Source organism: Temnothorax americanus, unplaced genomic scaffold (assembly GCF_048541705.1).
Source record: "Temnothorax americanus isolate GAGA-0224 unplaced genomic scaffold, ASM4854170v1 Scaffold21, whole genome shotgun sequence".
In the NCBI taxonomy this organism is placed as follows: domain Eukaryota; kingdom Metazoa; phylum Arthropoda; class Insecta; order Hymenoptera; family Formicidae; genus Temnothorax; species Temnothorax americanus.
In genome coordinates, this window is record NW_027509349.1 from 1,383,319 (window position 1) to 1,409,381 (window position 26,063).

The 26,063-nt window shown below is 38.9% G+C and overlaps 2 protein-coding genes across 5 annotated transcripts; one reads left to right on the forward strand and one right to left on the reverse strand.

Annotated features, from left to right (window-relative positions):
* Positions 1 to 722: 722 nt before the first annotated feature.
* Positions 723 to 19,234, forward strand: Gbb (glass bottom boat). 3 transcript variants are annotated; one of them, XR_013257041.1, is made up of 7 exons: positions 723 to 2,644; positions 5,859 to 6,045; positions 9,261 to 9,412; positions 14,048 to 14,239; positions 14,443 to 14,516; positions 14,702 to 15,036; positions 18,828 to 19,234. XR_013257041.1 is itself a non-coding variant. In XM_077406930.1 (6 exons), the coding sequence occupies exons 1-6, from the start codon at positions 2,245 to 2,247 to the stop codon at positions 14,960 to 14,962; spliced, it is 1,266 nt and encodes a 421-aa protein (XP_077263056.1). In that variant the 5' UTR covers positions 723 to 2,244; the 3' UTR covers positions 14,963 to 15,252. The 3 variants fall into 3 exon arrangements, 1 of the variants encoding a protein (XP_077263056.1); XR_013257040.1 differs by lacking the exon at positions 18,828 to 19,234 and adding an exon at positions 15,149 to 15,252; XM_077406930.1 differs by lacking the exon at positions 18,828 to 19,234 and having other exon boundaries at positions 14,702 to 15,252.
* On the reverse strand, positions 17,539 to 25,850 carry LOC143897932 (uncharacterized). 2 transcript variants are annotated; one of them, XM_077406929.1, is made up of 7 exons: positions 25,516 to 25,850; positions 23,062 to 23,342; positions 21,274 to 21,907; positions 20,948 to 21,025; positions 20,285 to 20,418; positions 19,263 to 19,459; positions 17,539 to 18,918 (listed from the first exon to the last, which is right to left on the reverse strand). In XM_077406929.1, the coding sequence occupies exons 2-7, from the start codon at positions 23,260 to 23,262 to the stop codon at positions 18,843 to 18,845; spliced, it is 1,320 nt and encodes a 439-aa protein (XP_077263055.1). In that variant the 5' UTR covers positions 23,263 to 23,342; positions 25,516 to 25,850; the 3' UTR covers positions 17,539 to 18,842. The 2 variants fall into 2 exon arrangements, with proteins under 2 accessions (XP_077263055.1, XP_077263054.1); XM_077406928.1 differs by having other exon boundaries at positions 21,223 to 21,907; positions 25,516 to 25,846.
* Positions 25,851 to 26,063: the final 213 nt, after the last annotated feature.

Consider the following 26,063-nt stretch of genomic DNA (forward strand, 5'->3'; position numbering starts at 1 on the left):
AAAATATTCAAAATAAATCCGTATAATATATACTTTATATAATTATGATATGTATTACACAATATATACACATTAAACGTACAAACATGTATATTAAAAAGTTTTTTCTGTTACTTGACAGATTATTTTAAACAAGCATTATAAAATTTTAGTTATCGTACTAACATTATTCTGTATTTAATTTAATATTATGGGCGGATATATAATATTTAATGTTTAATTTTTAATATTATTATAATTAACAAGTATATTAGAAAATAAGTTTATAACTCTCGAATAACGTAAAATTAAATTTAGAAAAAGATAAAAAAGAAGGAAAGAGAAATTGTAAATTAATTTTTATGTAAATTAATTTTTATACTGTTTATTTGTCATCATTATTGTCATTCTTATTATATTTATGTAAATATAAAATCACAAATGTTGAATAACTTCCGCTCAAACTTAAGATTCCGCCTTCGCGGAATTGTCACATTAATAAGACGACAATAAAGCATTTACATACCGAATGTAAACGAGGAGGAGGAGTAGGAGGCCTTGTCCGATGTGCCGAGGGAGAGAGAGAGAGAAGAGAGAAAGGGTCAACGTTGGCGATCGAGCTTCGGGGAGCGGGGGATCGGGCGGGCCTCGGTACGGGCCTGGGAGGCGGTGAGCTCGCTAGAGAGACGACTCGGGACGACGACTGGCATGGGCCAGACAAACAGACTGGCACTGGCATCGCGAGAGTCGCCAGGAGTCACCCGCGGTGACCCACTGTCATTCACGGTCCACCGACGACGGGCGTACGCCGTACGCCGCTGGTTCCCCCGAGTCTGCATCGACAGTCGTTGACAGACGCTCGATCGCACCTATAGCGGGCTAGCGAGAGATCGTCCCGGATCTCGATCCTGGGGTGTCACCGATCCCGACGAGCGCCAATCGTTCCTCGTCACGTCGACGATCGGCGATCAACCCTGGTGTTGTTTGTCAGTTTTGCGAGCACCATACTCTCGACAGACTGCCTCGGAGTGCTGAGCAGTGTATTGCAAAGTTCCAAAGAAGCGCCCGGCAGAAATAAGGATATTCGGGAGAAGTGATCGTTTTGTCTGTATTTTGTTTTTAATATTAGAGATTAATTCGAATTAATAGTTGGATTTTTAAATTAGTAAAGATTTGGACAGTTATTGCGGAGTTTATAGCATTGACGTTTCGTACTGTTTGTTGCGAGTGAGAAGAGCTTTCTTGAAAGGCAAGAAGATTCAAGCTATTAGATCTGGAACCTATAGACTTAGCGGAGTTGTTTCGCGATTCGCGACGTAAACTGGAGTTGCTATTGAGGAAAAACAGTGACCGTACCGTGATTCGACAGAAACGCGCGACGCATCATCGGGGAAAGCGCGATGCACGGCAAATTTCCCGCTTCCCTCATCGAAGTCGTCGAATCCCGGCACAGTCGTAGCGACATAGAATTTCTGGCGCGCGCCGACAAGAGCGACGATCGGGACAGCCGCGGTCACCGAGATTTTCATGGTACCAGCGGACGAAACGGCGGAGCGAGTCGTAGCACGAGGTCACCAAGCCGCTAAGGACACTCGAGGACGAAGAGCGCTGCCTGTAGCCGCGTGTGTGTACGTGTGTGCGCGCGCGCGCGCACGCGATGTCCATTCCTGACAACGAGACCGCAACGCGCGCAATTGCCGTGCCGGGGAGCGTCGTTGATCCAGATCACCGTTCACCAGAATCCGTATCGATCAAGATCACCGTTACTCAAGAATCTCATCGACCGTCGGCTCGCGATGGGATCGTCGAGTCCCTAGATTTTCAGCCACTTTAGATTCTTCAACTTGTTTAGCTACTAAGCACGGACACTCTCCGTCTCGGTGACCCTTGAATCGTTCGCTCGAGGTGCCCGATGACGTTCGAATAGTTCCAGAACTTTCGTGCCGTCGCTGAAGCTGCGGGAAGATACGACGCCGCGGCGTTGAAGAAAACACGGGAAGAGAAAGGTGAAGAGCCTCCCTTCTTTCGCAGATAAATGAGCGGAGGAAAGTGAGGAGAGGAAAAGAAAGAAGAATTTATACGAGACGGAGAAGAGGAGAGAAGTCAGAGAACTCTGTTCAGTGATTAAGGCACGAGCCGAAGTATCTTGCGGAGTGAAAGAGAAGAAGGGAAAAGAAAAGTCGATAGGAAGAAGAGCAGAGGCTCGAAAAGGGAGGCAAAAGGTCGGTTGCGATTAAAAGATACTGATCTCCCCTCGATATAATCATGTCAGTCCAACCCCTTTCCGTCCTGCTGATCCTCGCATCAATCCTCGGCGATTTGACCGTTGGTAGCGCCGAGAAGATGAGCGGTTTATACGTGGACAACGGATACGATCAGACGATAATCCACCGTGTGGTGGATCAGCGTGAGAAGCGCGAGGTGGAGCACGAGATCCTGAATCTGCTGGGACTCCCGGAACGTCCGCGGAACACCGTCGGCAGACCTCCCCAAGTCAGGAGGTCGGCGCCCAAGTTCCTGCTGGACATCTACAAGAACGCCCTTGGCGAGGACGAGGAGGAGAAGCCCATGGCGCATCGTCACAAGGCCGGGGAGTTCGACCTCAGCGGTCAAGATCTGAAGGCGATCGATCAGAGCGATGTCATCATGACTTTCATGACACACAGTGAGTATGAATCAATTCGATTGAGAGGACCTTACCGGAGAGTAACGCAGAGCGAAACTGATAGATTTATTGATTAATTTGAAGTCGATTTCTTCGTAGCTGGAGTGTCGAAGCATCTATTGCTTCTTAATTATATATACTTTATATTTTATATATTTTATCTCGTTTATATATATATTATTATATGTTCATGGCTTTCGTGTGAATTAAGGATGCGTAAATAGCTTTGAAAGCAAAAAATAATTATTTAATCTTAAGCAAACTGTTATCTTCCCCCTTACTTTACTTTGAAGTTTAAGCTAAGTATTATATATGGAACTTTACACATATATTACTAATTATTAACGTGTGTATATATATATATATTTAACGTTGAATATTAAAATATTGAGAATGCAGATCAAATCAGGTTTTCGTCAAGATAGAACCGGCGCTAAATTGCTCGAAGAATCGGCTCGAAGAATTAATTGAAAATGAGATTTTGTGCGATTATGCGATACACATTTCACTCGAATAAATATCTTCTTCGCGTTCGTTCACCTGCAATCGTTCGCTATTCACATCAGGATCTCAAGCGCGAAACAGTTTATTCAACGCGTGGCGATTTCTGCTAAGAAATATGAACATCCGCCATCGTAAAAAGTTGCGCACGTTCAACGCGGAAACATGAAAAACAGGGAATAGATTTCGAATTATTCTCCCCTTTTTTACAAAGGTATCATGATCGTTCCTGCATGCGAAGAACTTTAGGTCGAATTTACTGCTGCACAAAAGAAGGTCCTTTAGACAGCCTTTAAGGTTCTTTATGTTTCAAATGCTAAAACATGGCGCATCTCTTTGCGATCTCCGAATTCCTCGTGCCAAGTAGTCCCCGAGAAATGTCCCAGCGCGGCAAAGTCCTTTGACAAGACAGATTAAAGCACAGGTACATAGTTTTCCATCTCGGGCACGTTCCTGGGGTGTGAAGTCACGAGGAGGAATGCGAGGCGCACGTAACGAGTTCTCGAAAATCGACCGCGTTGTCGCCGTTTCGCGACTCTGCGATTCGAATTAAAAAAAAAAAAAGAAAAAAATCGTCAACCCGATGAGGAATCTAAGAATTCTCCATCTTCCCTTTTTTCCTCCTCGCTCATCAGATTCCCCGGAAACCCGTTATTGCCTCCTACCCTTCCCCCTCCTCTCGTTCTCTCTGCGCGTTCGTATGTCCGGTTTTCTATTTTGCTGTCGTCCTCGTCGGGGAAACGGTGAGGAATGTTCTAGGCTGCTCGACGCGAAATGCGGCGTGCATATAAATCGGTATAATTATACCTGCAAGTGATATCCGCTGTAGGTGCGAGATAACGATGAGAGCGCGAGGTGAAGACAAAGATGGTGGTCAGGTCAACGCGAGGGAGACAGAGGGACAGAAACGGAGGATCGAGATCAGAAAAAACAAGGATAGAAAGGATTGATTTGGAGTGCATCAATCGCCACACGGGTTGCACAACACGCGAGCGCGGACCCCGCGCCGTGTAGGCCCCCATACGTCTTATATGTATATACAAAGTCACTTCTCTCCCTCCGTTCCCCTCTCACCGCCGTGTTTCATGGGATACCCCCCTGGGAAAGACGAGTCAATAAGCATCTTTCTTTCCTCGCGCGCGAAGCCACAGGCAGGTTAAAATGTCTCAACTTGGGGCCCGGGCTCGTCCCCTCCCATCCTTTTGCTCCTTTTTCCCCTCCGCTCCTTCTTCACGCGGACAGCGGGAACGGGCCCGGTTGCCCGGAGGGAGACGCGCGGCTACGAATTATGAAGATTAGGATCCTGCTGGATCTTGGAGATGGATGGATTCGCGGCGGAACTGAATGTGTGTAACGGATCCGTGCGACCGGGGGGATTTTTTTCGGCGCGATGTCGATGGCCGTTTGATCTTTCCATTCATTCGCAATATACGAACGTGTGTCAATTAAAACCCCCCTCCCCCTTCTCCCTAGTTTTGACATCGTATCGAATCTGAACGCATGACGGCAGAAATCTGTTTTAGAATCTCACTTTTAGAAAAGATTATACATATAATTTTTTTCCTTTTCTTTTTTTTTTTTAAAGATTCTATTGAAGATGTGATCAGAATTTCGCCCGCTGTGTCTCAAGAATTAAGAAAATACGCGGGTAAGACTTATTCTACCCTTCTCTCGCCCGGTCTCGCCGTATCGCGTGTACTGACGCACGCATACATACACATTAGGAAGACACGGCGGAGGGGGAGACGACGGGAAGGTACCGCGCGGCGGCGGCGGGCGGCGGCGTAAAAAACAAAAACGCGCCTCGCCACAGAACGCTCCACGGACGGTCCCAAAAGCTATTTGAGACCACCCCGAGAGCCGAGGAGGCCCCGGCAATCTGGTACCGTTGGAATGCGACCGTCGGAACGAAAAAACAAAACAAATTTTTATGTCCCCCCTTCCCCTCCATGCCCGCTCGCCTCGCGTCCCCGTTCAGATCCAAGCCGCCCACTTCAGCGGAGGCATTAGGCATTACTTAGAACCCCCCTTTCCCCCCCCTGAGTCTACCGCGAAGGAAGGGTACTTCTCCCCTACCGCCCTTCCTTCGCTCGCAGGGCGGCAACCACTTTGACGGTAAGAAAAAGCTCGATTTCACGCTGCGAATTGTCCACGGTTCATTTCTAAGGGCCTCCTCGGAGAATTCAGGTGGGACTCACCAAGGGTCCCATTATCGGCCCCGGAGCTCTCTCGTAGAAATTTCGTTTCGCGATAACGGAACGTTATCTCCTCGTTGGGAAGAAGGACTAATTGACCGCCCGATGTTCCCGTAAAAATGGTTCGACCGAAGTTCTGAGTCATAAGTTTCAAAGCTTTGCGCCGATAATCTAGGCTGACCATTTACACGATCGTTCTTGAAGTGGACTGCATTAGGTAGAATCTTCCGGTGAGGACGGAGAGACAATTTGTCAAGATACATACCAAGAACGTGCAAAATACGTCCCTTTCTGAAACCTTGTGCTGTTGTAACTAAATCATTTTCGGATCGTTTTATCTCTGTTTAACTATTTTCAGCAAGAATGAATTTCAGAGCGCCCCATTCAGTAAAACTTAGAAACCTCTAAAATCGAACGTGGATATACGTGAGACATGATTTTTGTTTCGTGATTACTATTGTGAGCGGCCACTCTCCGAATGGTGCCCGTGCTGATCGCAGACTTGTAATTTAAAATAGATCATCACGTCCCGCCGGTGAGACACGAACGTGGGAAGAGGCTCTGGTTCGACGTGTCCGAGGTACCACCTGAAGAATACTTGATCGGCGGTGAGCTTAGGCTGTATCACCACTTACACATGAGGAATCGGAGGATCCATAACTCCTACACAATCACGGTGTACCGGGTGTTGAAGACTGAGAACGGGTAAGAGAAGAATTATCAATTTTCTATACTTCCAGATAATCTCGCCGGAGTATTTAAGCGAATTTAAGAATCGCCAAGTAACGCAAGAAACTGGAGATAGGATTTTAATGAAATTTTTTCAAGAGGTTTAACGAGAGTTAAAAAAACATCTTCGTGTTGCGATAATAAGACCGAAATGAAAGACGCGGTACTCGCGCTGTTCGCCCGTTTTGCCTTGTGCCAAGGACGCCTAAGGTTAGACCAATTTCACGTTCCTCCGGGCATCCTTCGCGGTTTTTGACATCGTCATCGTACCCCTAATTAGGAGGTCCTTAATCCTTCGCCGAAAGAGTCTCAGGCATTTGTTCTACCTGGAACGTTAGGGGGAAAAACTCCGAGTATTCCGCCGAACGTTCTCCCTCGTGTATCTTCGACTTCTCCATCTTTCTCGTTCGTATCGTATACATCTTCCTCGCTTAAAGGACGAGAGAGACGTTTTAGCTTCTTTTCGTATTGTGTGTGTATTGCAAGATGATATTTATCTTGCGGTTTGGCGGTTTAGGAAACAATTGTGCGCGGATAACGCGCAGAGCGGACGAGCGGATAATCGGAAATACATCGTGGATACAGATGTAGCCGTTAGCCGCAGGGCCACCGGCGGGGACCAACCCGTCCCGGGTGGGAACTGAATCGTAAAAAGGAAAGCGTGGTGAGTTAATCCGGGAGGGCAAACCTCCACGCCGGCGGTAAATGGCGACGGTCTGTCTAGTGACGCTCTATCTAATGAACGTGCAGCTCCGTCCTACAAACCGTGAGTCACGAGACGCTCCGTCGCCGCTAATGGCCGTCGTAACTGTGCTTTTTAAGTACACTTTTCAATGACCCTTTTTATTCGAAGGGAATTTAATTCGAAGAGAATTGTCCCTTTTCACAGATCGTCGCTGCACCCGGCATTTCTCGGTACTCGGAATCACGCGCGTCTCTATAGTTGTCTTCAAAGTTTGACATTCCGGAGAGTAAGGAGCTCAAAAATTTCTTAGATTCCAATCAGCGGCTTTTTCGCTGAGAGAGTTAAACGAAGATGGTTCTACAACAAATTTGTGAGACCGCAAACTAAGCCTTCCCTGAAATTTTGCGTCGAAGATCTACGGAGACGTTCGCTTCTGAAGTAGCTTAGCGTAATCGGCCTCAGATCGAGGCATTAGACCCCGCGCTAAACTCCTCTAACACATCAGATACGAAGGTCCATGCGTTATCCGAGGTTTGGATCTTTCGTTTCGCAAGTTTCGGTCACCTAGAACGACCTCTTCTAGCCGTTTGATTTACTGCCGGGGGGGGGGGATTGAGGAGAGTGACAGGCCGAGTGCGCGTCTCGCGTCGTCCCCGTTTCTCTTCCCTCCGCGGAGACTTTTGGCACCGGCGACCTGAGCCTGACCGATATACAGGCCCCGACAGGAAACGCTATTCCGTAAATTGAGGTAAATTAGCCGTGGAGACGGGCTAACAGGCTCTCCTCGCGTGTTTCTTCGTCTCCTCTGCCTACGCAGTTGCGCTCGGCCGCTGCTGCGTCTATCTTCTTCTCACCCTCCTCGCGCCGGCTCTTTCGGCTCTTTCCATCAAAGTCAAACTATGCGTGACGCATTCTCTACCTCCTCCTTTTTCTCCTCCCTCCCCCTACCTCTTCATCCTCGCGAGACAAGCTGGCGACTCGTTGCTTTCGTAATGAAACCTCTTCGCGGCACATCGTTACGAACATGAATGCGGAATTTCAACGATAAACGTCGATAAGCGTTCTCGAAAAGTTACATTTAACAATTGAAACGACAGGATTGATCGTCTGTAAATGGAAGTTGAAGCGAAGCTTCGAGAATTTTAGAAAATTTCTTCTATTGATTCGGAAATAGAATCCTTTTGTTCTTATTTAATTATTTTTTTAATAGATATGTATGTTTAACAATTGTTCATATGTTGCTGGCAAGAGCCATAAATATGTTCGTGCAAATGGATATATAAATCTATCCAATAAAAACCTTATTCATTGTCCAAGAAAGTTTGGATGTTTAATCGAAATTTGGGTTCGTCAAATTTGCAAATCGATTTCGTTCGATCTCGGTTTCGTCAGATGAAGGGAAGCCATCGAGGCTCGACCCCGAAGAAAGCAGGGAATCTCACAGTCTGTTCAATTACGATAATCGATTTGCGGAAAAACGATAAGAGTTAGACGCTGCGAAGATCATTTGCTTAATGAACAATGATCGGCGTGTTTTCTCTGACTGAGGATCTTATTGATACGCGGCACGCGCGCGGCTTCGCGATTAATTAGAAATTACAATACGTGGAATCACGACGAGGCATTCGAGCGACACGTCGTGCGTGACGATCGATGTTGTTGAGCGTACAGCATTGGCTTTACATCGTGTTTACGTGCACGAAGAGTATACGTCTATCTATTCACACTAAAGAATACCTGTCGTTGCACCGTAATCAGTAATGCCTGTGGCGATTTTATGAATGCAGAGACTGAAATTCTCTGCATTTCTTGTGTCCGTTTATTTCTAACAATGTAGATTAACTTTAATCTCGGTTCAACTGCTTTTTATCTTTTTCTAGAATTAAGAATTAGAAAAAGATAAGAAGAGTAAGTTGAACCGAGATTAAAATTAATCTACATTGATGGAAAGAGACATTAAACGAATCGGAGCTTAAAAATATGTTCTAGGATATATCTTACATAAACGTAGTTTTAATTTGAAGAATTTCTGAGTATGAATAGCTATTAGTAAAATATTAGTGCGTATGTGAACATCCGCATTTGAGGATACGTAGTCTTTCGGAATCGCTTATTCATTCGTGTACAATCAGTCTTTGTCGAATCGTCCGAAGTCAACTTTCGAAATAGGCTATTAGTTTATATTACTTACTTTAACTCTTCCTAACTTGTTCGCATTTTGGCCTTTAAACTTCTTATATTGCTTTGCTTCCTATATTACGCACGAGCGTGACTTATTTACTATTTAGGCTGTTGATTGTTGCAACTCTTCGATACTAAGCGTCAAATATATTTTTCGCCATCGCATCTCGAAATAAGATTCGTTGAAATAAGTTCTCGTAAATTTAGACGAACCGTCAATTAGAAAATTCACTACGACGATAAATTCGTACGCATTCCTATATTGTTTGTTGCAAATTTATCCCGGGAGCGGGATAGAGATACAGCTCTCTCGTCTCAATTTCAGGATTCGAGAATTACAGTACATCGATGCCGTAAATGTTACGGACAGCAAGAGGGGCTGGCTGACATTCAACACCACCGAGGCTCTTGATCACTGGATAAACAATCCGGAAGGAAATCGAGGACTGTATCTCTCCGTACGCGATGAACGTTCAGGTAAGCGCTTTTATCTTTTCTAATTTCCTTCCATTGGATTGTTTTGGTCTTGAAAAAAATGCCGCAAGATATTTGTTTGATATTTGAAATTGCAAAATAAAAAATTTTATTCTCATCTACGCTATTCCCGTAAAGACAGATGTAGCTGGATGTATTATTAAAAGACAAAAAGAAGATATTTATAAAGAAAAGAATAGGCGGAACGTCCGAGTAAGAACTCTAAACGCGAATTAAATCGCAAGTCTCTCTTAACGTGTTTCCGTCCGAACTTCTTAGCCCGACTTCTTAGGAACGGCGTGCTAAATATAGAACGGCTTCCGGTTTGATAATAAACACGTTCGATATTTATCGAAATCGGGTCGCGAGCGAAGTATGAGGAAACTCAAATCTTAACTCTTGATTGTCCGGAAATACGCCTTTCATATCTATCTATTTTAGGCGACGAAAGTAATAATAATTAAAAAGAACAATCGATCGATTTCCTATATACGAGTCTCTCGGAAGCCAAGTTAATCAACTCAACTTTTTGCAAATTTTAATATACATTATTAGTTATTTCGTCGATTTTCTTAATCTTTTATTTGAGTCGATTCGGTTTGGCTTCCGAGAGCCTCATAATGGCTGCTTTCCTTTTAGTGACACAAGTCGACACGAACATATCGTTCTATCCTTCTTGGCATTCAATAATGAATAACAAAGACAGAACGACACTTGTGTCGACACTTGTGTCGACTTGTGTCACTAAAAGGAATTAAAGCAATATTTTAAAAATGTAGGTATATAGGCTTCAAGTGTTTTATTTGAATTAGAGGAGCGTATCTCTCCTCGGTTCTCAACTTCTCACACGCCTGGCGGTCATGTGTATTCGTGTGTTTTTTTTGTGTACTATTACCTGTTCAGCGCTCTCACCGCGCCATACCTTTGTGCTAAAGCGCGTGTGCGTGACAGGAAAGATTAGTAGCGAGTTGACAGCTCTTGAATCTCGAATCTCTTCCTAGTTTTTCTGCACTTGCGACTTACGAGAAGAGACGCTTACTCGTACTGCGTCTCATCGCGATTTAGATTGACGAAAAAACGCATTTCGTAGCGTCGAAAATATCGAATCTCCTTAATACCACGAGAAATGACACTTTTCATTAATTCAAATCATTAATTAAAGACTTTATTACATTGAAGTCAATATTATGAATTTGCAAATTTGCAAATTTATAATTGGAATGTCGAAGCTATTTAATTTCGGCGTAAAGTTTTTTTGTAAGTTTTGTGGCTTTGCCGCGCTTTCTTGTTTTTACAGTTTAATATAATTATATTTGAAAAAACTTAAGCTTGTTTTCTATTGCATTTGAGAAGTTAAACGTTGTTTGGCTTCTCTTGATCTTTCTTGCGATTGACTTGCACACTTTGTTACCACACTGCACACATCATCTGCGATGGCGTCGCCTTGTCTTCCCACGCTGATGAGGTAGACTCACTCGAGAGGTGCTCACGTTATATTCAAGAGAACAGCAGTTCTCTTGAGTAGGACAGGAGAGAAAAAAAAACAGAGAGAAAAAGGTGAAGGAAAAAAAAGAGATACGACGAAAAGGATTGGGTTCGATTTTGTCATTGAATTTCTAAACGAGAATTGTTGCCAAGGAAGATAGATGATCTACATCTGTTTGTTAGATTATCACGATGAAAATTCCGCTCGATTTGGTAACACAACACAGCTGCCGAGCAGATCGTAATCGAACTATAGTCATAAGATATTAATCGTTTAGGAATAACATAAAACTATTTGACTGCGAGAGTAACTCTTTATTCATTTAGTTTCAAAAAGATCGTTCTTTTGTTATTCGAATTGTTATTTAAATATTAAAACGCTTTTATCTCGGCATTACGGTCAAAGTATATTAACGCGATTTGCCAACCAAAATGTTCCTACACATTTAGAAATGCTTTTATCGCGATTTCAAAATTTTGCAATAAATAGTAAATGCCAAAATTTTTCAGGAAAAGTAATAACAGTATAAAAATTGAAGAATTTTATGTTTGCAATAACTAAGCTTCATTTGTAATTCAAAAGATATATTAAAATGTTTTGTATATGAATATTTTGCCTCTCGTAAGCTGTTGACAGCTTCTCTTAGAAGAGACCAGTAATAATCATCACTCATCATGTTTTCGTCTCACTATTCTTGATAACGAGTCTCCTCATAATTGATATAAGTTCCATTTAGTCCAAATTTTGTATTGCCAATATATATATATGGCCTAAGATATTTTAAATAGAGTATATTTATTGATTGAACAAAAACAAAATAAGAATTTGTAAACTAGCGTTATATTACATTTTGTATGAAAATTGTAATAAGATAGAGATGGGCAACGTTGGATATTAATGTGGATATATAAATATCGAATCAATCACAAATAGCGCGTACGTATTCAAGCATGTTACATCTGTGCACGTGTGTACGTGTGTACGTGTGGTTTGTTGTTCGCCGCGCCTAGATTATTTCATTACTTGCTCTCTTTCTCTTTCATCTGGCTTCTCTCCTCGTTCCTCTCGTCTCGCTCTTCAGAACCCGCAACCGGTTTACCTTTGATCGTTCAATATAAAACGCAAGATCGGAGAGTCACATGTGCCTCTCACGAATCTTTACGCCTGATTCCTGCCTCTCTCTCTCGCTCTCTCTCTCTCTCTCTCTCTCTACCCCTCTCTCTTTCTCTCGCCGCGTGTTTCTCCGCGTGAGAAACTCCAAGGATACCCCACTTGTGTCCAAATATAAGCTAATTCTAAATATAAACCAACAATTATGCATTCTTTAGACACATCCGTTTCTTCGACCGCACGAATCAAATTGGCAGTGATTCTTTATTGAAGAGATGAAGCATCACCAATGACGCGCTGATTATTTCGGCAAAGTTGTGAGTTCGAAGATTTATTTTAGATAAAAATTCAATCCATCGTCCATGCTGATGGTAACAATTGGAAGATATTCTCGTCAGTTATCAGGTATCGAATAAGACTTCAGTTTCCGAACTCAATTTACCTTGCGCGAAGAGGAATGAACGCGCAAAGCTGAATGAAGAGTTTTATTACTCCGATGTACCCTAATATATCCGTAATCGCTTCTTTTCTCTCTTTTTTTGGTCTTATCCTGCGCGAAACCGCTGAATTCTCTGAATGCGGATTAATAACGAAAGGAGAAACACAGCGAGATCGTCCGCGAATGATCCCGACGACGTTCACCAAGTGTAATCAACCTTTTAATTTGCAGCTACGATCGGCGTCGGCGGCATCGCGTGTCCGCTTTCGAAAACCGTAATTACGTTCCCTTATGCGGCTATACGCGTATATGTACAGGAGGTAGAGCGTGGGTTTAATGGCCATTCATCGCCGCGCCGATGCGACCAGCCGATGCTGGACGGCTGGAGCGTACGGGAAGGATGACAAAATTACTTTTGACACAGAACTTGAAATATACGTCGCCTCGGAGAGGCCATCAGGCAGCCGTGCGCGGCGGTGCCCGGCGCATTCCTCAGGAGCAGCGCAAAGTGCAACAACTGCGGCGGCAGGTGTCCGCCGCAATCACGGCGAATGCGCATTCCTGCCGGTCAATTTACTAGCTTTCTCGGGCCCGCGCGCACCGCGGTACTGCGATACTAGCCGGGGGGGGGGGGACGGTGGACGGTACTCTCCGGGCGCGAGTGCGACCGGATCGTTTGCATGCACGATCGTTCGAGCGGCGACGAGGCGGCCTCTCCTAGGCATTCCCGATCTCGCCGCGATCGGGATCGAGATTTATCGCGGAACTTTTCTTTTTTCTTAAGACTTCATTCGCCGAGAGAGATAGGATCGCGAGGAATAATCCGAGTCCGAGTAAACGGGCGCGATAACTTTCCAAACGAACGAATTATCGGCGTAATGAAGTTGTAATGAAAAAAATATCGAGGGATCCTCCGGACCTCGATCGTGAAAATCAAAGAAAAAAAAAAAAGATGGATAAGCACGCGTGTCCGCTCGATGAATCCGATTCGCTCGAACGGACACGAATTTTGTGCGAGGACCTCTTGTGCAACAATCCTGGAATTTTCCAGAGCAATTAAAACGAGACGACTGAAACGCGCGTTGGAAGTGAACGTCTAAGATAAGCCGGGCTTGACTTTGCGCCGGGATTCTTGAGCGTTCAATATTCATGAAGGTTGACTATTAATAATACCCGAGACGCAGGCCATTCTAATAAACACGTATACCCGATACATTCCACTTACGGAACAAAGATTCGAAATATGTGAGCCTCCTGTTTTCGCAACGCGATTTTCGCAGAACGTCTCTCTCGAGCGCGTCAGGAGTAACGATGCATCGATATTTCTAGCGGCTTTCAACATATTTTCCTTCTCTTTATGTATTTATATATATATATATATATATATATATATATATATATGTATGTATGTATTCTCTCTTGTTTCCTCCTCTATTTCAGATATGGCTCTTTCGTATATCATTATGTTACTCTTCTGTATTGCTTCAGTCGATCGTATCTCTCTGTCCTTTGAAGAAATATATTCCTAGAGAAAAATAAGCTGTCATTGCTGCTACCAGTTTAATGACTTCATCCGTTCATTCCTTCAATTGATGTGTTGCAGCGCACGAAGTGAAACCGGAAGATATCGGGATAGCGGTAGGACTCCGTGGTGATCCGGACAAGCAACCCTTCATAGTGGGTTACTTCAAGAGCTCGGGCGTAAGAGAGGCCAAAGTCCGACAGAAACGCGATGCTAAGAGGAAGAAGAAGAGCGAGGTAACTAGTTGGGATTACCGAAATAATCCTTACACTGGTAAGTATGGGATACAGCAATCCCATTTAACTCTTATATGTACATTTACATATAATTAATTTATATGTGAACATGAAATATAAATTTGATTTTTTTTCCTCTTTCTCTTTCTTCTTTTTCGTTTCTGTTCTCTATGTCAATCGGCAAAATTCATAAATGAAGAAGCTATACGTGTAGTGACGAAAGATAATATGTTTTTGCAGATCCTGGAGCGCAATATTCACGGACCTGCAAGATCCAAACGTTGTATGTCAGCTTTCGCGATTTGCAGTGGCAGGTGAGCCATTAATCAGCGTATTTTAAAGCCTCTGGTTCCCTCGCGGCAGCCGTGTCGGATTACACGGTGTCACAAGCGAGGAATCGTGTTTTTTCTACGAATCCGACGAGTGCGCGCGGTGAGGGACCAGCAGGCTAAGATCATACATGCGTCATTCCTTATATACCTTTTATTTCGTTACGCAGGATTGGATTATCGCGCCGGATGGATATGACGCGTATTACTGCAGCGGGGAGTGCAACTTTCCGTTGAACGCTCATATGAACGCGACCAATCACGCGATAGTTCAGACTCTAGTGCACTTGGTGAGCCCAGGCAAGGTACCCAAGCCGTGCTGCGCGCCCACTAAGCTTTCGGCCATTTCGGTTTTGTATTTCCTGGATGAGAGCAATGTCATCCTGAAGAAATACAAGAACATGGTCGTTAAGAGTTGCGGCTGTCATTAGATTGCGATTTCCCGTTCACAATGGAAATTGAAGAAAACACCACTCTTTGATGCAGAGGCCAGCGAAACCAGACGGTAATTTGGTAGTTGAATAAACAATATATTTCCCGATTGCTTTCGAAATTCTATTATTCGGGTTCGATCTTTCGGACCTTCCGAAGCCTAAAGTTAATGATAATTCTTGAAGGACTAGCAGAAGGTGACGTTAAAGGGAACACGTGACTTCCTGCTTTTGAAAAAAATTAATGAATATTGACGAATGTAATGAAAAAATAATATTCTTGTGTGTTGGACCCACGATTTTACCATTTTACCACAAATCAACGTGCCTGAATAGATTGGTTGTTTAATCGTTATACAGGGTTTCTCATAATTTGCGGACTACCTCTTGTGGGTAGACTCGAAAAGTCCTGTGCTATTTTTGCAATAATTAATGAGATAATAATCAGTAAAGAGCGTGTGTCTGCGCGATTCGGCGAGAAGAGATCTAGTGCTACACAATGATTGTGGTTGCAACGCGTAACGCGAGGAACGTGCGTCTAGCAATCACAAATAATGCGTAACGCTGTCTCTTGTCGTTGAATCACGTGGATGCACATTACACGCTTTTCGCAAGTCTTTGTTAATTAACTTCTCATTAATTATTGAGAAACTCGTAAAATGGTAAAGGGCTTTTCTATCCAGTTTAATCCGCTCTATCTGCACAAGAGATGAGACGGTAATTATCAGACACCCTGAATACACAGTGTCCCATTAAGATTTTCGCAACATTTAAGGATAGATTTTTGTGGTCACTTTGAGACGAAAATCTTAGTACAAAATGTCGAAGCTGTAACAGTTTTTGTGTATAAGTATAAAAATTAGCGAACACAGAGTCGTCTAAAATTTACGCGCTCAAATGTGGTACAATTCACAGTGCTAAAAATGATAGTTAACTGCCGCCCATCTTGTCGAGATAGAGATTACATATGCAAAGATAGTGAGATCGCTCTTACTGATATTTGCACAAATGCATCTTATGTGTGTAAAATAAACAATAAATCTCTGAAAGAAATGTCACCCGACAGTGTTTTTTTCTTCTGTTATTTTTAGTAAGATGTTATTATCTATATAGACTGCGAATTTTAGCAAAAGTGATCTCACTATTTTTGCATATATGTAATCTTTATATCGATATTGACAAGAGAGGTGACGGTCAGTTTTCGTCTTTGATACTGCGCATTGTACAATAAACTGCGCGGATACTAAACATCTTTGAAAAACATACGATCATAGTTTGCTTGAAAATGGGAGTGCTCAAACTATTATTTGAGAAACTCTAGCGAAAAGGCATCAGACGTTTTCTGTACCTGACTGTGCGAACCTTAGGCGACCTGATCATTAATGTTAAATGCTTATAATTAAAAAACTATTACAGCTTCAATGCTTTGATATTAGGATACTCTCAAAATAATTTCAGAAATCTGTCCTTAAGCGTTGTTACGATCTTTACGGGTCACCCTCTGTATGTTTAATTCTATTTCTAATAATATAAAGAACTAGCCGTAAGAGTTTTAGTGCATAGAATGATCAAATCAGTCAGATAAATTTTATAATAATTAAGACACACGCGAGATATAGCGGTTCAAATGATGAAATCTTTTGATATCCCAATTTTTATGACTTGATACGTTAATTTGAATTCAGTTACATCGTATCGATGATACGCGCTACTTCATAGTTTTCTCATCGCAGGTACAATCGAATGACCGTATTACGAAGTCATTAGAAAAATAATGTTCGAACAGTATTCTTATTGCAAAGCTTCCTGTCATCAATCTTATTTTAGTAGTAATGAAAATATCGTGGCATGCTTTTTCTCTCGCTCACTCTCTCATTTTGACTTGATCGTTATTGCAAACGTGAGTATTAAGAGAGCGACGCAAGAGGAGAACATCGCTTATTTACGAGCAGTCAGCTAATTCACGACACAATAAGATATCTCAGTAGATGGATATGTCAACCGTAATTCTGAGTTTACAAATGTCAAACTTTGCACGTGCAGAAATAACGCAAAAGAAAGAGAAGCTGTTTTCGTAAAAAGATTTCTTTAAATAAACCGATTTAATTCTTGACAAAGAATCAGTACTCTCTTGGTGGTACCAACGATTACCAAATAGTTTTTGTATTTATAGTGTAAGTCGTGAGCGCGTAGGTGTATTCAAGTGGCGTAAGTTATTAATGACGAAGCTCGCGTATTAGTCACATAAGCATGTATAAAAGCGTACAATTATTATATACTCATATTAATTCGTAAGTTTTGTATATCGTCATTGTAAATACACTGTTGTATATATACTTCCTACGTTTCTGTAACTTTATATTTGTACGCATAAATATAAATAAATTTTAGAAATGCGGGGACAATCAGAAATAAAATTCGTAATTTTCTTTCTCTCTTTAGTCCTCTAAATAAAATCAGAATAAAGTTCAACAGATCCGTAATGCGCTGTTTGACAAAAAATGTCTTTTTTTAGCATAAGAATGAGGGTAATCGTTTCCTTTAATACAATTTAAATTGTATACGAATAGCATGGGTTCTCTCAATATTTTATTAAAATTCTTTTTACATGCATATTCATTCACTGACAGAATGTCAAATTTAATATTTAGCTATAACATAGCTATAACATACAAAGATAACAAAAGTTTTCTTCCCCCAATATCATTTACAAAAGTATAAAAAATGTCTGGCAGATACCTTAAAATAAGAAATGAGTAAATTTGCGAATATCACTAATTATCAATAATACTAGTAACATCACATCTGTAGAAGATTCCATTTTTGGAGTACAATATGCAATTTATAAATATATTTTCTTGAGAAGAAATATCTTTTATATAAAAATATGTATAACACACCAGAATCTTCCACATAACATAGTGTAAAACTTATGAACGAATAAAGTAATGAAAGGAATTTGCGCATGTTTCCATTTTCACATTTGAAAAACGGCGTATTTGTCTGAGTCAGTATTAAATATTAAAAATATAATATGCCGGATAAAACCTGAGAGTAGGAGTCAATTAATTTATTACAAATATGATTGACTACTATTTCTTATCCTTTGTCTTAGAATAGCATCTTACACTTCATGCTTTTTCAAATGAGTAGAAATGACACTTGTCGCGTTTCATTACATTCTTATAACCTTGATTTTCGGTTATTACAATAATATTCGAACATTACAATGATAATTTATGCTACCACGTGTAACATTCCTGTTAATAAGATACAGTTCATCGAATGTAGCAGCGATATGATATCACATACATGTATGCAGAGTGTTTCAAAATTACCGGACGTCCTTTTCACAGATTCTGTAGATCACTCTAAGACGAAAACTCTTATGCGAAAATGTTGAGGGGCCTTTGATTATAGAAGTATTTAAAGGTTGAGGCTAATCTAATAGTTGTAAATGGATTTTATGCAAAAATGTCAAGGCTATAATAGTTTTTAAATGGGAAGCACTTAAAGTTGACCATTGAATTTGTGAAAATTTATACGCGTTTAAATACGTTACACAGTACTAAAGCGCCAAATTAATTGGTCAACTTTAAGTGCTTCCCATTTAAAAATTATTATAGCCTCGATATTTTCGCATAAAAGTTTTTCGCCTTAGAATATTCCACAGAATCTGTCAGTGAAAGAACGTAATTTTTGGACACCCTGTACACCCTAATATGTATTTTAAGTTACGTCGTAGGCTCAAGATTTTTTATCTTAATTCTACTAATCACAACCGTTGACTTATAATCATTATAAACATTACACTTGTCACTTATATACGGTTGGCTTAATGCGTATATATTTATATCTATTTCAGAAGGTCATATAAACTCTACATTGAGCGTCTTCTATCATTGGCAAGCAGCGTGATTTGTATTTGACTATATCCCTCTTTCATATCAAGTGCTCTAAAAGTGCAAAATGTTATTTTGAAATTTATTTTGCATCCTGAAGGCATCACACATCAATTAATTGCAAAATGAACTGTCTAGATCGACAATTATTAAAGTAAACAAAGTTTCCAAGAATCCCAGAAAGGTTTACAACAATATGTATGTATAAAAATATTAAAAGATTTAAATTGTTCTTGAAATAAGTAAAAAAATATTGGTAGAATATACTACGTATAAACGAACGTCATAAAGATGTCTGAACAAGTGTCCAAACATTTTCAAAACTAATTAATTTTCACATTGTTGGAGTTCTGAAAAAAAAAAAAGATAAGAGTATTTACACACATCTTCATATTTACCTATTCTTCTCCACTTGTTGCAGAGACAATCTGTCTCTTTTCTTTAGATACTTAATTATACTTGTGTAACATGACACTCTGTTACCGTTTTCAGAAGAAACGGCAGAACATGTAATGAGCATTTCTTTTTTCGATGCACCTTCAGATTTTAATAATATCCCATAAGAATAATTTGGCGGTGTTCCATAATAAGTAATCTGTAATAAATATGATTTTTTATTTATGACAAGTAGAAAAATACTTCGATGTGATAGATATTTACATAGATCCATTGAATTATAATAATACTGGCATACGCACCACACACACACACACACACAGTCAATAGGGAGCTTTCAAATGACGATATGTCTCTTTCTCAGTACAATTCCAAGGAAAAAAATTATTTGAACTTTTGCACAGATATTATATAAGAGTCTATGGAATTATTGTTCTACAAATATAGTATTACAATTACATATAGCATAGATAAGCATATAGATGTATATAAGTAGACTGCGTGTTCATAGGCAACATTGAACGACATATATATCTGATCAGATATTTTCTCCGTCTCACAATATACTGGATAAGGACGATGTAAGGGAAATATGAGAATGAGAGAGAAAAAGAAATCCACATTTCTTTAAAAGCAAAAAAATAATTACTTTTTGTATAAACTACTCTTCTTTTTCTGTCCACCAACTACACAGATAAAGACCGATAAGGAAAGCATCTAATTTATTATTGTATTCTTTTTTTATACTGTCTTAACGCCTCTTATACTGTTTTAACGGGAGCATGCAATTTATCCATATAAATCTATATAAAGCTATATAAAGCTATGCATATAATCTAAGCTTATAAGTAACGAAATTTTGATGAGAAATGTATAAATTTTACTATGCAATGAGAATGAAAAGAGACACATCGTGCCCACTGCCCTCTCTTGGCATAAAATTTGATATATTATATAAGGACATATATGGCTAATACTCTTATAATATCTTCCCAATATTATAATTCAATAAACAGGTCTCTACCTGTACAGAGATCATATATAAACCATTTATGGCAACTTCGATCGCCATATTACCCTCCACCAAATGAAACTTTGTGAACTCATATTGATGGTTGTCATGTTCGCTTTTAATCCAAGGCCCGATATTATAGCTATCTAAAAAAGAGAGAAATAAGTTTTTATTTTTAAGATGCAATGTGCAACACGAATATCTCGTATTATATATAAGAAATAGTTCAGTTGTTGAATTATATATATATATATATATATATATATATATATATATATATATGAGCTCGAAAAACACTAGAATCATGAGATTTTGTTCTTTAATAAGAACTATACTAATCCAGACAGTCAAATCTGTTGAAAACAGATCTATTTCCAGAATTTTTATTACAAAATTCGTCGGCAAAATGCCAATAGAAACGTAACAGAATTTGTCAGTGGAATATAACAGTAGACTGACGTGTAACAATTTAAAGAATACATTCCGCTTAAATGGTTACAAAACGACAGATTATGCTCGATTCTGCCGACGATCTGCTGGCAATCTGCCGTCAGATTAAATCAGCAGATTGCCGGAAGAATACAAGTTTAACGTAGGCGATTGGCACCAATTTGTCGTAATATTCTCTTTGAATCTGCTATCAATGCTATCGTACTGCTTTAACATTTTGTTTACCTGTAGGAGTACGTGTTAGATTAAAATCTAGTGTGTCCATTCCACCTTTGAACGTAGCTACTAATGGTAGTAACGGTTCTGTAAGATAAATTGAAATTATTTCTTGGCGGTAGTTATTCCTTTCGTTTTCAGATAAATTGCATTGAGTTAACTCAGCGTTAATCGATTAAGCAAAATCGATTAACCGGCACAACAGTAATAATTCATAATTCAGTTTGTTCGTTCGATCTCACGAATGGAAAATATTAAAATTAATATTGATAAAGATAATATACTCGATCTGTGATTGTGTTTGTGCCCTCTTCTGTTCTGTCGCCGTTTTTCACCTTTTTTCTCGCTCCGTCGCCGTGTTCTATTACTTTTCTCGCTTTGTCGTTTTTCACCTTCCTCCTCGCTCTGACGTTGCTCCTCGCTTTCCTTCCTGCGCCGTGTTTCATTCTTTTCCTCGCTCTGTCGTTCTTCGGTATCTCTTACCATTCTTCGCAATCTTATCATATGCGGTTCATCCCATACGTCACGGTTCAATTCGTGATCGCTGCTTATTTCACCTTCCGACGTTATATAATTTTTCATTTCAAAACGCGGGAAATTTCGCTTGTTGTTGAAATCCAAGAACAACATTTTTATCAATTTACTTATCAATCTCTTTGATCTCTTTGAAAGATTACTCGCATTTCTTTTAATTGTATTCTTTTTATAATATGTTGATCTACTGACATTTCTTTCAATTGCATTATTATCATGAGATGTCGATTGATCCGAAACTGTCTGATCGTAAGGCATTAACGTAACAGTGTCGTTACGTCCATCATCTCTTACTTTTATTTGATTGGGGTGCTCGAATAATGTAAAAAGGTTAACAGAATCGTTATAATCTGTTGCTCGCTGGAATCGATTTAACTCTTCAACACGATTATTTTGATTGCCTTTGTCTTGACACATCAACATGAGAGATTCCACCTGAAATATATATGAAAGAGATAAAAATATTGTGTTAAATACTGAATGTTTTACGCTTTCTCATGATAATAAAACTTCTATTGCAAACATATAAAACTCACTGGACAATATATTAAAGAGACATTAAAAATTACTGCATTAACCCTAGTAAAAAAAATTTTTTAAACTTCATCTTCACACAATTTTTCAAATAAATTAAAAAAATTTTTTAGATTCTGTACATATTAGAACTTTACTTTTCAGAAATACTGCGAAAGTCTATATCTTTACTAGAATTCTTTATATACGTAAATTCTGAAATATTCTAAGATTTCTCGTTCTATAATTTCCGAAAAAGACATAAAATTTGAAGATGTTTAACCCTCGAAAGCTACACTGAAACAAAGTCTCAGGGATCCCAACGAAATTTGGAACTACGTTTAGAACTCATTTATATTTTTTAATCGTGTATTTTTTGGCAATAATTTTTTTTTTTACATATTCTAAGATTACCATCATAATTCTCAGAAAATTTACGAACGATTGAAATAAAAAACACAATACGTTGATTGTTTCGAAAGTTAAAAGTAAAAAATGTTCTCCAGATGTAAGTGTGTAACTTACACGCGGGCAAAAAATAAGCGTGGCCTATACGAGGGGGTTAAGCTATTTCTTTTAAAACTTTGTCAATTTAAAAAATATAAAAAATTCTTAAAAATCTTATGAGGTATAAGATTTTCTTTCAGGAAAGCCATCATTTTTTAAGAATATATATGCGCTTTCGAAAGAAAAGGATAAAAGTTGGAAATTACATATAAAGATGACGTCAAATACTTTTTTACGTCCACGATTTGTTATCTGATACATGATTATGCGCGCTAACGCGATCGCTAAGTAGAGCAGTAGGCTGCAAAATAATTCGTACACGTAATATTCGTCGTATGCACATTTCGCACGATAAAAAGAATGGATGATTAATTCTCAGAGCATGTCACAATATCGCACTATCGTGCTTATTCAGAATCGTTAGGTTTCAGACGCGTTCCATTTACGTAGTAAACATGTAGGTGACACAGAAGCATATATCTATAGAGACAAAGAGATGAAAGGCTGACAATTTTCGACGCAAGGAACATCCGAAAGCGTCTCTTATTACCGAAATAAATGTTTCTCACCTGCATTCGTAACTCTTGCAGTTGTAGCGATATTATCGCTGATACGCCCATCAATAAAACAAATGATGTGATAATTGAAACGTAGAAAAGCTTGGAGAAAAGTTCGGGAACCTTCACGTTGATATTCAGGTTCAAATTTTTAGGATCCGCGTTAATCTTTTCTGCATTGTTTACTGACGGGGAGACGTTTATTAATGTCATCTTTCCCTCAATCGTTTAATCCGTTTTAAATCATGCAGAAATCTCCTTATCGATTACTCAGGAATTACATTAAGACGGGTCTGAAATATATTCAAATGCAAAGTTATGCTAGCAATTAATCGACGACTATGATTAATTTCTTATCAATATAATTCTAACTTCTTACGCGTATAAAAAAATTCTTAGAAGAAATGACATGAACTATATATATATATATATATACATATACGGCATTGTAGATTATAATGTAATTATAATATAATATAATTATTTTTCATATTTATATATAATGCAACGCGATTAGACAACCAAATCTATTAAAAACGGATTGAAATATTGATAAATGTTGGCTAAAAGGCTCATGCGGGATTTGCGTTTATCTGCAATGCGCGGATGGAATTTATTTTAAAATTTTATAAACCAATTATATTTCTCTTCTCTTCTTCTCTTGAAGAGTAATGCTGCATGATATATTCGCAGATGCGGAAAAATGTTTTATGACCAATCATTCTTTTTTTATATTCAGTTAAACGTTAAACCTCAATTAATTATGTTAAGGAAAAAATATAGTTTTTAAGTATTAGATAAATCTTACCGTCGAGTACTATTAAAGCATTCGACACTACTATTATTATTCAATAATTAATAAATAATCTGTCGTACGTTTATTAAACACATACTTGTATTGATGCCTATACCTGCTTTTCTCAGTAAAGACTAAGCCCAAAGAAAAGCTTCTAAGAATATCATGCCTAAACAGAAACGAACCCTAGTTTTCCTTTTTCTTTTCGAGGAAAAAAAAACAATTTTTCACTTTGGGACATTCTAGAACACTTCTATTTGTCATTTCGCAGATATACTGCTATTGCTTTATATTTAGTGTAGTACCTCGGAAAGAAAATCTGTTATTTATTTCAATAGAACCAAAGATCTTTTAAAGAAAAGGGAAAAAATCGAAATAGGAGGAAATTCAAATAAATGCAAAAACATGTGATATTTTGTCCTATCACAGTTCACGTTTTTGTAAGAACCCTCGTATTCAGATTTTAATTGCTTTTTGTTGTTATTTAATTCCCAGAAAGCCTTTTTTACGTTCGATAATTTCGGAATTATAAAATTAATTAAGAACATATAAAATTTCTTAGTAATTGAGTCTCACAGGAGAAAATAAATAATAATAATATATCCCTCGGTTAATTTTAAGAGTATTTAAATAAAATGTTAATTTAATCTCAGTTTCAAAAATATGTAATATTAAAATTTCGAAAATATTATGTTAATGAAATGTTAACGAAAATATATTAAATTGACATATAGTAAAATGAGATACAAAACAGAGGTGTGTGAATTGTGCAGATTGGTGTTGAATTGTAATTTAATCATCAGATTCACTATAAGACGCGATCGCAGATTATTTTTCCTGACCCCAACGCCACATGTAGATCTTACTCTACGAAACTCTACCGGCTGAGTTTACGACGTTCATTGATAAAAGCGACGCGCACGGACATGATTATGCTACTCGGAAACACAGCTGCAACTCGATGTCGCGAACAGGTAGCTCGGATGTTCAAGGGTGTGAGGGACTGTTATCAGAACTCGCTTGGGACGCTCAGCTCGGTAGCAAGCGACACCATGAGGAACGCGTTGCTCGCAGAGAATGTGACACGCTTCCCCCGCTATATTCCCGCCATAAATAAACAAAATCTCATTATATGTCAAGATTAGACCACAATTAGAGACAGTTTACCCGTCTGTTGTATACGTTACTAAAATACGTATACAATTTATTTAAAAAAATATATATTTTTATAAGCTCAGGCATATCGAAATAATTTCTACAAATTCTGAAATATTCCCTAGCTATGTGTAACACCACGTGTTTCATGTTCACGACTTAATAATTACTTAACAATTAATAATCCCTAGAAAATGTTCAAGTTATTGACAATTTGTGTTTTTTTAACTAAAAATACACGTGAAAATTTTTTTAATTTAACAAATTATGAAAGAGGAATTATTATATTTGTCACGATGTGAAAATTATTTCTTCGAAAGTCGAGATTTTTTATTTATTCAGTCAGTTAATTATGCAAAAAATTTATATGTAAATTTTGAGAGTTAGAAAAACAGAGAGCATAATTTAATGGTTTAACTCGAGAACTTAAGAAACTTTAACAATCAGAACAAATTTAACTCGAGAACTTAAGAACCTCAATGATTAAAACAAATGCAAGTGACATGTGTACTTACCTGAAGGACATTCCAGCTTTATTTTGTGGATCATCGATCAGCAGGTATCAGATCCCTCGGAGCCGACCCGCCCGAATGAGAGACGCGCCAGATCTTTTGTTTACTTGTGTCCCTCGCAAAGTTGGGTGACGCTCACGCATGCGTGGTAAAACAACCGCTAGCAGACGCTATTGAAATTTCAGTCGCGTACATATTTTATTTTAATAAGGAGTATCGTCAGAACTTTCATCGAAAAGAAATAAAAATTATTAACGTAACAGTAGGAAATCTCTTTTACGGAGTATATATATCACAATTTATGGATAGAGAAACGATCAAATTTATTAGTTCGTTGCGTTTAACCGGCTTGTCATAAGAACTATACACACATTTAACGCAAGGATTAGAGAAAGTACACGGAAAATTTTCCTAGTGTTCAAGTAAATAATATAAATTATTACAGACTATATAAATTATACATATTTTGTAATTTTAAATATTAATTCAATAAATAGTTTGATAATTTGCAGGGCACATTATGCGTGTGAAAATTAATGTATATAAATAAA

Coding starts and splice junctions, on each gene's coding strand:
- Gbb (XM_077406930.1), top strand. CDS start 2,245: ATGTCAGTCCAACCCCTTTCCGTCCTGCTGATCCTCGCATCAATCCTC. Junction 6,046..9,260: donor GTGTTGAAGACTGAGAACGG/GTAAGAGAAGAA, acceptor TCTCAATTTCAG/GATTCGAGAATTACAGTACA. Junction 14,517..14,701: donor TTCGCGATTTGCAGTGGCAG/GTGAGCCATTAA, acceptor TTCGTTACGCAG/GATTGGATTATCGCGCCGGA.
- LOC143897932 (XM_077406928.1), bottom strand. CDS start 23,262: ATGACATTAATAAACGTCTCCCCGTCAGTAAACAATGCAGAAAAGATT. Junction 21,908..23,061: donor TGCAAGAGTTACGAATGCAG/GTGAGAAACATT, acceptor TATATATTTCAG/GTGGAATCTCTCATGTTGAT. Junction 18,919..19,262: donor CAACAAGTGGAGAAGAATAG/GTAAATATGAAG, acceptor TTGCACTTTTAG/AGCACTTGATATGAAAGAGG.